Source organism: Panthera uncia, assembly GCF_023721935.1.
Source record: "Panthera uncia isolate 11264 chromosome A1 unlocalized genomic scaffold, Puncia_PCG_1.0 HiC_scaffold_17, whole genome shotgun sequence".
NCBI classification, from domain to species: Eukaryota; Metazoa; Chordata; class Mammalia; order Carnivora; family Felidae; genus Panthera; species Panthera uncia.
In genome coordinates this window covers 5,570,926-5,583,679 of record NW_026057577.1, presented here as the reverse complement: position 1 = coordinate 5,583,679, position 12,754 = coordinate 5,570,926, and the positions used below count along the sequence as shown (strand labels likewise).

Below are 12,754 nucleotides of genomic sequence, written 5' to 3'. Positions count from 1 at the left end.
CACCCCCCACCGGGGACGTGCTGCTGCCTGGCGCCTGTGACCCGGTAGCTGTGGAGGTAGCAGTAGACTTAGCAGTAGCGGGGCACTCGCGGAGAGGACTCGGAGCCATGAGCCTCCAGCCCCGGAGGGTGGCGGCCGTGCTGCTCCTGCTGCTCCTGGAGGCAAAGGCCAAGGTGTGGGCCGCGCTCCCTGGGGCACCTCTGGCTGCGGCTGCGCTGGTGGAGTGCCAACACTGCCAGGGGCTGAGCGCGATGCGATGCCCCCAGTCGCCCCCAAGACCATCTGCAAGAAGCCTAAAGGTGGAGCAGCTGAGACCCACAGCCTCCCTCCAGGACCTGCCTCAGTCGTGGTGCTGCCGAGGTAGGGATCCCCGTGACAGGGTCCCATGTGGCCTTCCCCTGCCCCTCTCTGTCTTCCCTTCCATTCCCACCCCCTCTCCCTTGTGCTCCCGGGTTCTTCTTGAGCTCCTTTCTGGCTGTTGTCTGGAGGACTCAGGAGTGACTTTATGGGTTGTATCCTGGTTCCCTGGAGGAGGAGGTCCCGAGATCCAGTAGGGGGTTAGGCTCCTTTGGTGGGGAGCAGCGCAGGTACAGAGCAGGGGTCGCCCTGAGTGCCCTTGAGGTCTGACTGGGTTGTGGCTGGAGGGTGGAGGTGCGAATGCACGAACGAACGCGTGGACCTGAAGGTGTGGGAAAATGGCAAGGCAGGGCCAGGGAAGTCGCAGCCATGAGCAGGAGGCAACATTCCTGCCTGTGAAAATGAAGCACAGGGACTTCAGATTCCAGAGAAACATTCCAGGGAGAGTCAGGGTGGTGGGCCTGAGTTGCTGGAGCCCAGCCAGGGAACTTGTTGAAGCCATTTCGAGTGGAAGCCTCAGGTGAACACAAGCCTCCTGCCTCCCCCCTCCACACCCCCTGCCCTGCCCCGCCTCACCCCTGGCAGCAAAGTTGCACTCTCTGCTGGGGCAGGGAGATCCCACCCCGCTTTGTGCTAAAGGCGGTCCTCTAACATGGGAGTTAATGGGACTATGGGGTGTGGAGTCTGAATTAGGGGTTGTGCAACTCCCTGTTGAGCTCTTCATTTCTGAAGGCAATTTGCATTCAATCAATGAACTCAAAGCAAATGGGCGATGAACAAGTGGAGCTTCTTTCTTTTAGAGGGTGGTCCAGACTCTTTCCTACTTGGAGTTGTTTGCTGGAGAGGACTGGGTTTTTTGGATTGAGTACAAAGTCATCTTTTTGGGAAATGTTGGGTGGGAATGTCTTCTTCTCACTCTCCCAAGGAAGGTGTATGGAAAAGTTCCTTGGTCCAGGCAGACTTGTCAGTTTTATTCTTCATATCCGTGGAGTGTGGTGCTTCATGTTTCTGTGGAGCGCCTCCTGTGTTGCATTCGTTCTATGTTTCAAGAGTTTCAGACCTTAGGAATCACAACTCCTCCGGGACTCACCAGGGAGCATGAGGGATAAGTGACTCTGAGCCCACCGTGTCCCTAGAAACCAGTGCATGTGTACTTGAGCAGGCAGTGCTCGCCTCTCAGCCTCCTTTTGAAATCAGCTCTTGAGCAAATGCTCTTTCATTCCATGGGTTCTACCTCTCCCAGGTTGTTGGGGTGTGTGTGTGTGTGTGGTGCCGTGGCCTGTATGTAGTCCGGACTGCGTTAGAGACCCAGTTCTTTCCAAAGACACTGTTTTGTTGCATAGGAATTTCTCATTTCAATAGAGTGTTCCAATCCTGTCTCAAAGGTTGAAAACATCCTGAAGGCAGCACCGTGATCTCACTGAAAGCAAAAGCCTAAGAGCAGAGGCTTTCACAAACTTACATATCAAGATGACTGGTACTTTTATGTTTTCAGTAAGATGGTGTGGTGTAGGCCACTTTTAGCAGCTCACGCTCCTAAGCATCTGTTTTGTCCCCAGGGGGTGAGTTGTCTCTCTGAGGAATTAAGGAGATTATGATTATCTTGAATATCATTATTTTCATGATTACCATGATTACTATATTCTGCATAACCCATCACATGGAATTTGATACATGAGCTCGATTCCCAAAACATTTCATTGCAAAACACTCGCTACAACAAGGAGAAAAAAATCACTTTTGTGTGATGGACAATGTACCTTACCTTTATTGTACTGTTTCAGTGGCATGTGCATATGGTAAGAGTGATGAGAGTGTCCACTTAGATCAAAGCAGATTTTTGTGACATAATGATACTTCAATAAACCATAAAAAATAATTGAAAATCTAATATACCTAGTAATCTAAGCACTCTGTCCTTTTTGATATGAAATACTAAGTAAAGAACTCATCTTTCAAAAACTGCCGAGTCATAAAAATTCCTTATTATTCAGGTAGGTCTGGTGAATGGAATGGAATGAACTAAGGTCTTTGAAATAGAGCAAGCTAGAATTTGAGATATTGAAGTCACATTTACTCTCTATTTCGCTCTTGACATGGTCTTTTTTATTCACTAATGTCTTTTGACCTTTAAGCTATTTCCCTCCTTCCTGCCCCTCACCTTTGCAATCATCTTTATGTATTTATGGGTTTGTTTTATTATATTTTGAGGATTTTTGTAGTTTCTTTTCTTATTTTTTGTTTCAGGTTCCACATATATGTGCGAGCATTTTGTATTTGTCTTTCTCTGTGTGATTTATTTCACTTAGCATAATGCCCTCCAGGCTATTATAAATAATGTGGCATAATACAGGTGTGAAGGTATTTTTGGGAGTTAGTGTTCTGAGTAATACCTAGGAGGGTAATTGAAGGAAATTGCTGGATGATATGGATGTTCTCGTTTGAATTTTTTGAGGAAACTTTATATTGTTTTTGACTGCCGCTGCCACAAGTTCCAGTGCAACAACAGAGCACAATGATTCGCTTTCCCAACACTTGTAATTCTTGTCTTTTTACCCAACACTTGTAATTTCTTGTCTTTTTGATAAGACCATTCAGACAGGTTTCAGGTGATATCTCTTTGGGTTTGGCTTTTCATTTCCCTAATGTGGAGTGACATTGCACATCTCTTCATGTATGTGGTGGCCATCTGTATGTGTTCATTGGAAAAATGCCTCTTCAGGACTCTGCCAGTTTCATAATTGCTCTTTGCTTTTGCATTGTTGTGCTGTAGGAGTTCTTCATATCTTTTGTATATTAACCCTTTACCATGTATGTAGTTTGCAAGTATTTTCTCCCATTCACTATGTTGCCTTTTCATTCTGTTGAAGATATTTTTACTGTGCAGAACTCGTTTTTTTAGTTTCATGTAGTCCCACTTCTTTATTTTTCCTTTGTAGGTTTGGCTTCTGGTGTCAAATCCCAAAACTCAGTGTCAAGACTGAGATCAAAAACATTCTCATGGGTTTGGCATTTGGCTTTGTCCAGCAAAGCCAAGGACAGCAGAAATGATTGCTTAAGACTCCATGCAAGTCAAGAGAGGTGACAGGGAGTTTAAGGGACATCTCCACGAGCTGCTCTCAAGCTCCCATAGTCATTAAACCTACAAACAATGTGCAACACATCAGTGGGCCACATGCTAGAAAGAATGTATTGAAGACATGGTGCAAACCAAATTTAGACACTAAAGACTTTGTGAGCACATGCAGAACCCAACCCCTAGATACACATCCACTAGGTAAGCGAAGTCTAGCCTGCCCCCCAGATACACACCAACTAGGTAAGTGAACTGCTGCTGGCTGTTTGCAGAAAGGCCAGAGAGCAGTGGTCTGCTTTGCAAAGCGTCCCCTATAATCTCCTAACTCAGGACATAGTTGTGCGAATTCCCACACCTTCTGCCCAAGTTCTTATCCAGGATTTTTCTGGTTTTAGGTCGTAAGTCTTTAATACATTTTGACTTCGTTTCTGTGTGTGGTGTTAAATACGTGTCAAGTTGTTTTTCTGTGCATGTTGTTTTTCTGTGCCCAGGGTTTCTGACACCACCTATTGAGGAAACTGCCTTTTCCTCATGTTATATTCTTGGTTCTTTTGCTGTGAATTAATTGGTTACATATGTTTGGGTTTCTTTCTGGGCCTTCAGTTCTGTTCCAATGATCTGTGTGTCTGTTTGTACCCCAATACCATAGTGCTTGGGTTATTGTAGCTTTGAGATCTAGTTTAAAATCAGAAAGCATGATGTGTCCAACTGTGTTCTTCCTTCTCAAAATGATTTTGGTATTCAGAGCCTTTTGTGGTTCTGTCCTCATTGAAGGATTATTCTATTTTTGGAGACGTGCTTAAACTTTGATAGGGAACACACCTAGGGAATGTGTAGATGGCTTTAAGTAGTGTGGACATTTTGACCATCTTAATTCTTGGGATCCACTAGCATGGAATGTCTTTCTGCTAATTTTTGTCTCTTCAGATTCTTTCTCCACTGATTTCTGGTTTTTAGTAAAGAGGTCTTCATCTTCTTGTTTAAAATAATTCTTTTCTTTTTTAACTTCTCTATGTTTATGAGAAAGATAGATAGATAGAGAGAGAGAGAGAGAGAGAGAATGAGTGGGGAAAAGCTGAGATAAAGGGAGACACAGAATCTGAAGCAGGCTCCAGACTGAGTTGTCAGCACAGAGCCCAATGCAGCGCTGAAAACACAAATCATGAGATCACGACCTGACCCACAGTCAGATGCTTCACTGACTGTGCCACCCAGGTGCCCATAGGCTAAATTTATTCTTAAGTATTTTATTCTTTTGGAGTGATTTTAAATTCTTTTCTTAATTTCTCTCTCTGATAGTTTGTGATTCATGTAAAGAAATTAAGCACATTATATATATCGACATACATATCTTAACATTACTGAAATCATTTATTAGGTGTAACAGTAATGTTGTAGAGTTACTGAAGTCTCTATATAACATATCATGCACTCCTAATAAGTGAAAAAGTACCTGGGAATATAGGATGATGTGATCGAATTTAGATGAGAGTAAGCAGATATATGGAGTGATACTATGCAAATTTTCTGAAATGTTTTGTGGTTGATACAAACAACTCCATAAATAAGGTTTGTTTGGATATACGTTTTCTTTAAAAAAGACACAGAGAGCTGTGACATAGACATATCCTTCCCAACACATTCCCACAACACACCCTGTGCATCTTGGGAAGTAGCCACCTTGTCTCTATTTTCTGTCCTGGAACCCAGTGCCTGGCTCCACTGCTCAGTGAATTCATCTCAGAATACTGCAGTTGGGAAGAGACCTATATTTTTCATAGACTTCCTGAAAGGCACCTCAATGTCATTGAATTTTACAGAGTTGTTTCTGATCTGCCTGGAATCCTCTGAGGATGTCTAAGTTGGAATGGCACTTTCTTTGCTGAGAGATCAGGGAGCCCTGCAGTATTCCTGTGTGTCTTGTGGTCACCAGAGGGTGCTGTGTGGCTGCTCATGACAAGGACACTGTTCCCCAAAAATGGGGCTGGCAGGTGCAGGGCTTCACTGCTGGAGGAGCCTGAAGGGTGGGGGGGGGTTTACTTGGTGCCAAACCCTTGACTGAGTCTCCATCCTGCAGTCTCCTTGAGCTCCTGATGTGCTTTGTAAAGGACTTTCTTGCTTGCGGAGGTTCAAGTGGTTCTTGCTGCTGTCACTCAGTCCTCAAGATGAACACATTCAGGTCATGGTCTTTAACTCATTGACCTGACTTGCACTTATGGGTACTTTCCTGAGAGTAAGGGAACCAGCCTGGGTAGAGGGCCATCAAGCAGACAGCAGTGGCCCAGGCTGCATCCTCCACTGGACTGAAAGCAGGGACTGGCTGCTCTACTGAGAAGCAGAGCTATGAAACAGGAGGCGCACAGGTGGCTGGGGTTTGTCATGGGATGGGGCCTGGACAAGTGTGTTCCGGGACATGGGGCAGGGATGCTGTGCAGGAGGTCAGAATGAGGGAGTGTGGTTTCTTTCCTGCCCCATGGGTCACTCCTAGGTACCCTGATGGCCTCAGTGCTGGCTTGTTCTCCTAATTCTTCAGTTATCCAGGCAGTCCCGGGGGTCCCTGCTTTTCACATAAGGCCCCAATGTAATAAAGAGACTGTAGATACTGGAAACTGGAGGCAGCACCCAAAAAATGCATAGAAATTATGTTGTGCTAGGTGTACACGCCTAAAGAAAGATTTGTGGTACAGATGTCCCCTTCTGTACAATGATGCGAGTCAAGATATTGGAATTGGCCCAGTCATTCAGTTTCTGGAGACGCAGAGTAAATGATGATGTGTGGCCACTGAGAATGCAGAATGGGACAGGACTGTGCCTGTCCACTGTGGGGACATCACGTACTACAAGACCATAGTCCAGGATCCTTCCACACCCAACCTGTCACACCACTCGTAGACACAAACACAGACACCTGCTGCACTCAAAGCAAAAGGACTGGGAAGATGACACCATGTCTTATGGGTAATTATTTCTTCGAAGAATATAAATTTTTTCTCCGTATTTATTTATTTTTTCATATCTATTTATTTGGAAAGAGCGAGAAGGAGAATCCTGACCAGGGCTTCAAGCTGTCATTGCAGAGCCTGACTTGGGACTTGATCTCAAGAATCATGAGATCATGACCTTAGCCAAATTTGACTCGGAAACTCAACCGATTGAGCCACCTTGGTGCCTGTTCTCATTATTTAAATATTTATTTTACTAAATAAATGTCACCTGTAGAAAACCTTTAAGAACTTTATACTTTATTGCCTAATAGATTAGCATACATGGAATATTGAATATTTCATTTAGGTATTTTTATAATATTCACATTAGACCAATATCAACATGGCCTGTCCAGGAAAATGAAAGATTTTCAAGGTATTGCTCTGGTCCAGACATTTCTCTTCTGGCTTCTGCTCTTGTGTCAAACCTCAAAGGGTCCCCATGCCAGATAATGAAGATATTTCAAGTAGGGAGCTTCACATAATCTTTGTTCTTTAGGGAATATTCCTCTGTCATAAAAATATTAGTTTCAATGAAATTTTAACCAAGTATTAATCACCCTTATGTTGTAGCCAGACACAACAGGCCATGTTGTGTGTTTGCATACCTGATAATTTTAGAGGAGCTAAAGCAGCAGAAACCGAGATCGGTGGTTGCAGAGACTGGGGAGAGGGAATGAGCCATGGTGATTAGTAGTACACATGTCTCTGTGATGGAAATGTTCTAGAAGTACATAGTGGTCATGGGTGTAAAATCCGGTGAATGTATGTGATGACACTTGAAGTTGTAATTTAAAAGGATCAGAGTAGGGGGTGCCTGGGTAGCTCAGTCAGTTAAGCATCCGACTTTGGCTCAGGTCATGATCTCACGGTCCGTGAGTTCGAGCCCCACGTCGGACTCTGTGCTGACAGCTCAGAGCCTGGAGCCTGTTTCGGATTCTGTGTTTCCTTCTCTCTCTCTGACCCTCCTCTGTTCATGCTCTGTCTCTCTCTGTCTCAAAAATAAATAAACGTTAAAAAAAATTTTAAAAAAAGGATCAGAGTAAATTTTTTTGAAGTTAATTTATGTTTTATTTATAAAACAATACATAAGGACAGTAAATACCTCCATACAAACAACAAAAATTACCAACAACGCAATGACAGGGTCAGGGAATTCATCTTTTGGGGCTGCAGCCAACATGAGGCGCTGCTCGGGAGCTGAGGCTGGTTGCCCAGCTGCAGCAGGTGGTTGCTCCAGCCCGTCCATGACTCCGCCAGCTGGGGCTGGAGGCTGCTCAGGTTGTGGGTCCACCAAAGGGGCAGGTGGCTCTTCCAGCTCCTGACAGTGAATCAGAGCTAGGACTACCACTTCCACTGGTGGGGACGCTGAAGGGAGGGTCACCGCTTCCTCTAACTGCTGAGCTCCAGAATGAGTGGTGGCTTCAGGCAGCCTGGGCTGCGAAGTTCCAGTGGGCACCACAGAGATAGTGGGGGCTAGCTCCTGAGGGACATCTGGATCTTGCTCTGGAGCTGGTACCATAGCTTCAAGAATACAAAGTGTCATCACCGTGATTGCCATTCCATGACCCTTCCAAATAAAGGAAACCTCTCCCGCAGACATTGTCATCTGAGTCAAAGAACCCACCAGGAGGAAGTCTCCCAGATGGCAGGTTAATGGAACAGTGATCTGAGACTACTCACAACTCCTAGCCCACTCGCAGTCTCAGGAAACGTGCTCTGTGTGGCAAACCCTGTCCCATCCACATGCCCACATCTCCCACCCAGAGTCCTCGTCACCCAGAGACTCTGATTCATTGGTCTCACAGTTTCTCCACGTTGAGTAGAGAAGGCGGGTGTGGTGCTGCAGCTCGGAGCCGGGCATGTGGGTCCCTACATATGCCTTCAGCATCTTCTGGCTGATGAAATATGGGGGCTGGAAAAAGTCCTCGGGGTAGTGGTCCAGCTAGGTGCCCAGGATGGAGGAAATGGCCCTGGGGATACAAAAGTAGCCAGAACAATCAACATGGGGTGTTCCTCCCGCACTGATGTCTCAGGACAGGCCTGTGGGACCTGGCCTCTATTCCTCCTGCTCCTGGATGTACAGAGGGTAGTTCTATACCTTGTCCACCTGTGATTTGGCCTTCCCACCTAAGAGAGTCCTGGTCACTGAAGAGGGGCTGTGAAAATTCTATTTGACGGGAACCCCTTAACCAATGATGTGGTCGTCTCTGTCCTTCTTGAGGAAGCCAGACATACTCTTTGGTGTGTCCTTCTGCCTACCTCTCACTAGAATTGAATTCTGTGCGTGAGTGGAGGGGTGGTGTCAGGATGAGTCAGTGCCTTCACTGCATACACTAGTGCTACATGAAAATCTGAACAAATTTGGGACAAAGGGACTCTGTCTCTTGCCTGGGCTTGCTGGGACCCTCCTCATACCTTAAACATGACGACCTGTGTCTCTATGCTGCTTCATTCACTTAGTGCACATGTGGGTGTCCTCCCACTGACACTGGTTCTCCCATAGTGTGGGTGATATGTGGTCCTTGAGCCCTCACTGTGTCTCCTGAACCCTTGCTAAGCACACACTGTCGAAGTTCCACAAGGTGGTGAGCGTGATGCTCCCCAAAACCTTTATTCTGGGTCCCCTGATGGGGGTGGAGACAAGCCTGTGAGTGGGAGGGGATGGGGTTGGACTCTCTAAGGGGCAGAATCTGTCCTTGGATGCCCTCTGCTGTTTCACTGTGCCCACAGCCTATCCTCTACCAGACAGGACAAGACCCCTTTCCTTGCTTCCAGGGAGAAGCCCTCAGAGCTTTGCCCTCTCACAGGACTCTCAGATGTGTGGGATGCTGGGTCCTGAAGCCCCTCCCACACACAGTCTCAGCACTGCTGTCTTGGAGAAGGAAGGCCCTCCAGCATGAGCTCAGCCTACTCACATTTTCTCCTGCTCCCGGGGTCCACCATCCTCCTCAGTGTCAGGAAGGAAGCAGCCATATCTGGAGGAGGCCAGAAGGGCATCATATCAGCTTTCCTGTGGATACTACCTCTTGTCATATCCAGAGTCACTGACTGCTGACTAGAATTGAGCTCTGGAGGGGAGGGTGCTGTATGCTCTGTGCATTGGATCCTAGTCAGCTCCTACAGAAGTGCCTGCATGTAGTCGGGCTTTCTGTATGTTTGATGAATGATAGGCCCCCAATCAGCTCCATCACACATATTGGTGTGGGTCTGGGCCTCCTGCTCATCCTGGGCATCCTTGACTGGTTTGACCCAGGACTCAGACACACAGAGCCTGAAATCTCCTTTTCAAATGGGAAAAGAGCCCAACTCAACACCTGGTGACAGTGGGGGATGAGGCAGAAACTTGATCATGGGGAAGAGGACAAAGATGACCCAGCACAGACACAGCCCTGCTAGCAGATCTTTCCACAGAGCCAGGGTCACTTTCTATGCAGGGCCCCCACTGAGTACCTGTAGTTATTCTACTCTGATCAGAGGAACAAAGTGACACTCAGGGAGGTTTGGTGACTTTCCTTAGACTCAAAGCTTTAAGGGGCTGAATTACACTAGGCTGTGAAGGTCAGGGTGCTCACCTCATAAACAATAGTTCCAGGACCTGTTGGGTGGTAGCAAAAGCTCGTACATGCCCAAGAATGTGAAGAAGTAGGTGGGGTCTCTCCCTAGGAAGGCGGGCACCAGGTGCTCCACTCGCTGCTTCAGCAGGCCTGCATCGATGGTCGACTCCACACAGTTCTCATTCTCGTTCACGGGTGTGGCCTTTTTATCCTGAGGTAGAACAGAGGAGGGACACAAAGTCAGACACAGCACCATGGACATCAGAAGGGTTGGGGTCCAGAATGCAGACCAAACCCCCAAGCCCTCAGCGACTTGTCGAAAGAATGAGACCTGGTGCCCACAGTAGGAAAAAGGATCTTGGCATTCACATGAGAATTTGAGGTGGGGAATGACTGAACATGTTAGGATCTGAGGTCAGATTGTTAGATGAGTATGGACAGCACCTCCCTGCATTAACAGCATTTTCCCTGCGATTTCTAACACCACGGTCCATTCTAGGGATCAGAAGACAGGGACATTTCCTGGCAGAGGTTACATCAGGGTGATAGGACATGTAGGATGTTCAGTGCAGCACTGCGACATGGTAACAGAAGGGAATCATGTCACAGTCCCACATTTGTGAAGGGCTGAATGGGTGAGGTAAGTGGTCTCATTTCCAGAATGATCTGGAGGGGCCCCAGGGGCATGTTCCTTGGCAACCAAAGTGCAGAGCAATAGACATAATATAATGAGCCCCATGTCCTTTGGGTAAATATCTCCCTGTTCATCATGAACATATGTGAGACATGAAGAAGGTGTGCAAGGATGGTCAGGTGAAAAGGGACACCTGGGAATAGGAATAGTCCTTGAGGAAACATATACAACAATGGCAATATATTCTAGACAGAATGGGACGTGAAATGGTTTCACATCTCTTTTCTGATATTCTTACAAATAAGTGGAGAGTGACGTTGCATCTGGCCATGGCAGGGGCTGGGTCATGAGGGCATGTTTGGGGATCAGATGGGGCTCCAGATTCATCTGGGATCAGGAGTCTATGAGAGATACCAGGGGAGTATCAGTGTGTTTTCTGTGCCCTGGGATTCTTTTCAATGCCTCTGGGCCTTGGGTGTTGGGTTTCCCTGGTACCTTCACTCACCCTGAGCCAGTGCAGCATCCTGCTGATGGCACGGGGCTTCCTCCTGTCCTTCAGGGAAGTAGAGCAGGGGTTCTCATCATTCAGCTCCTGCCCCATCTCTGCAGTGCACCTCTGTAAAGACAGTGCCCAGCAGGCAGTCAGGGGCCTCAAAGCCCTGTCTGCTTGCTTCTGCTTGTCCTCAGACCCATGTGACTTCATTCTAAATATATGACACAACAGTGTGCACACCCCCCCACCCCCAAGGAGGAGAAGCAACATGGTTTGAGAGCCTTGGACTAACCCTGTTATAGGTTAGAGGGACCTCAGAGATCCCTTTTGCCTCCTTCCCAGCATGACATCTGCATGGCCATGATGGGTCCATCAGGTCGTCCACTGCCATCCAACCTCCTCCAGTCCAGGACAGGAGCACCTCACGTGTCCCCCTTTCCCTGAAACTGAACACAAGGGGATGGGGTTGCCCAGGGATGGCTCAGAGCTGTGACCTGACCTGACCTGGCCTGCTCTAGGCTGCTCTGTACTACCTTATGTGACCTCCTGGAAAACATCCTGAGGCATCACCAGCATGGGTGAAGGAAACCTCTCCAACATCCGAATAATCCTGTACACTACACTGGGGTTTCTGGTATCCAGAGCCCTGGTAACTGGGAAAACAACAAGAGAATATCCCAAACTCTCTGTGTCTGTAGACAAGTGAGCCTGGTATGGGACCTAACTAGAACATGGGTGCCGGGTTACAGGAGTTCCAAGCTCTCCTGAGACCTATTGTGAGCAAAGTGATGTCACTGCCTAGGATCCACCTCCTGAGTCCGCTCCTGGGATAACACCTATGCAAATCGTCCTCTATTTGCTGACTGCTCACCCCCATTCTCCATGAAATGTCACATTGGTCCACAGTTACACCAATGCACCCCTCTCCACAGCCCCCTGGGAAGGTCTGGGGGCAGCCAGGGTCCCAGCTGTAAGACATATCTGGGTTGAGACATAACTCTTCATTCTTACCTCTTTCTGGTCCCAGATTCGTGATTGTGCTTCTCAGGGATGGTCCATGTCTTTTCTGCCCAGTGGAGATAATTCTAGCATGTACTTCCTCAGGATGTCCTCAGGCATATGTGGGATGATACCTGTGAAATTGGAAGAATGGTGTCACCTGATGGAAATTTATCCAACCACATTTACTTCAACTTCTCACCTCCTTTGTTTCTGCTGCTCCTCTGATCCCAAGTGGGCATATGTGCGCGCGTACGTGTGTGCATTCAAGTGTGTGTGTGTGTATGTGTGTTTACCAGTGCTCATTTTCTGGAGTCCCAGAAGATAACATCCCCACCTAGGGAAGGATGGCCAAAAATTTCTTAAGAGCTTAGGTTCTCTAATTTCTAAAGCAATCGCTACAGAAGGGATTGGAGTTGTGGCCTAGTAGGTCAGAACTCTCTTTTATGTAGACTTTGTCAGTAGTGTGCCATGAGCCATTCCCTCCCTTTCCACTGGGTACAATGGGAACAGGGTGGCACTCAGTGGGTTGCCCTAGCCTTGGGTCCTCCTCAGGGAAGACCATGCTGGAATGTCTTCTGCTATGCTCCTCTTCAACCTCACCCCCACGCCACCTCCATGTGTGCACAGAGATACAGTAACACAACCTTTTCC

General features: G+C 47.3%; 1 protein-coding gene across 1 annotated transcript; it reads right to left on the bottom strand.

Moving 5' to 3' along the window:
- Nucleotides 1-558: 558 nt before the first annotated feature.
- Nucleotides 559-11,395, bottom strand: LOC125935111 (ral guanine nucleotide dissociation stimulator-like). Its single transcript, XM_049648815.1, has 6 exons — nucleotides 11,114-11,395; nucleotides 9,993-10,185; nucleotides 9,336-9,395; nucleotides 8,197-8,390; nucleotides 7,506-7,941; nucleotides 559-679 (listed from the first exon to the last, which is right to left on the bottom strand). The coding sequence occupies exons 4-6, from the start codon at nucleotides 8,306-8,308 to the stop codon at nucleotides 559-561; spliced, it is 669 nt and encodes a 222-aa protein (XP_049504772.1). The 5' UTR covers nucleotides 8,309-8,390; nucleotides 9,336-9,395; nucleotides 9,993-10,185; nucleotides 11,114-11,395.
- Between the last annotated feature and the right edge of the window lie 1,359 nt (nucleotides 11,396-12,754).

What these genes read in the sequence shown, in the direction of transcription:
- LOC125935111 (XM_049648815.1), bottom strand. Translation starts at nt 8,308, where the DNA reads ATGCTGAAGGCATATGTAGGGACCCACATGCCCGGCTCCGAGCTGCAG. An exon ending in CAATGAATCAGAGTCTCTGG is followed by an intron (nt 7,942 to 8,196) that starts GTGACGAGGACT and finishes GTATTCTTGAAG; the next exon opens with CTATGGTACCAGCTCCAGAG. An exon ending in GAGGTATTTACTGTCCTTAT is followed by an intron (nt 680 to 7,505) that starts GTATTGTTTTAT and finishes CCACACCTTCAG; the next exon opens with GTCCACGCGTTCGTTCGTGC.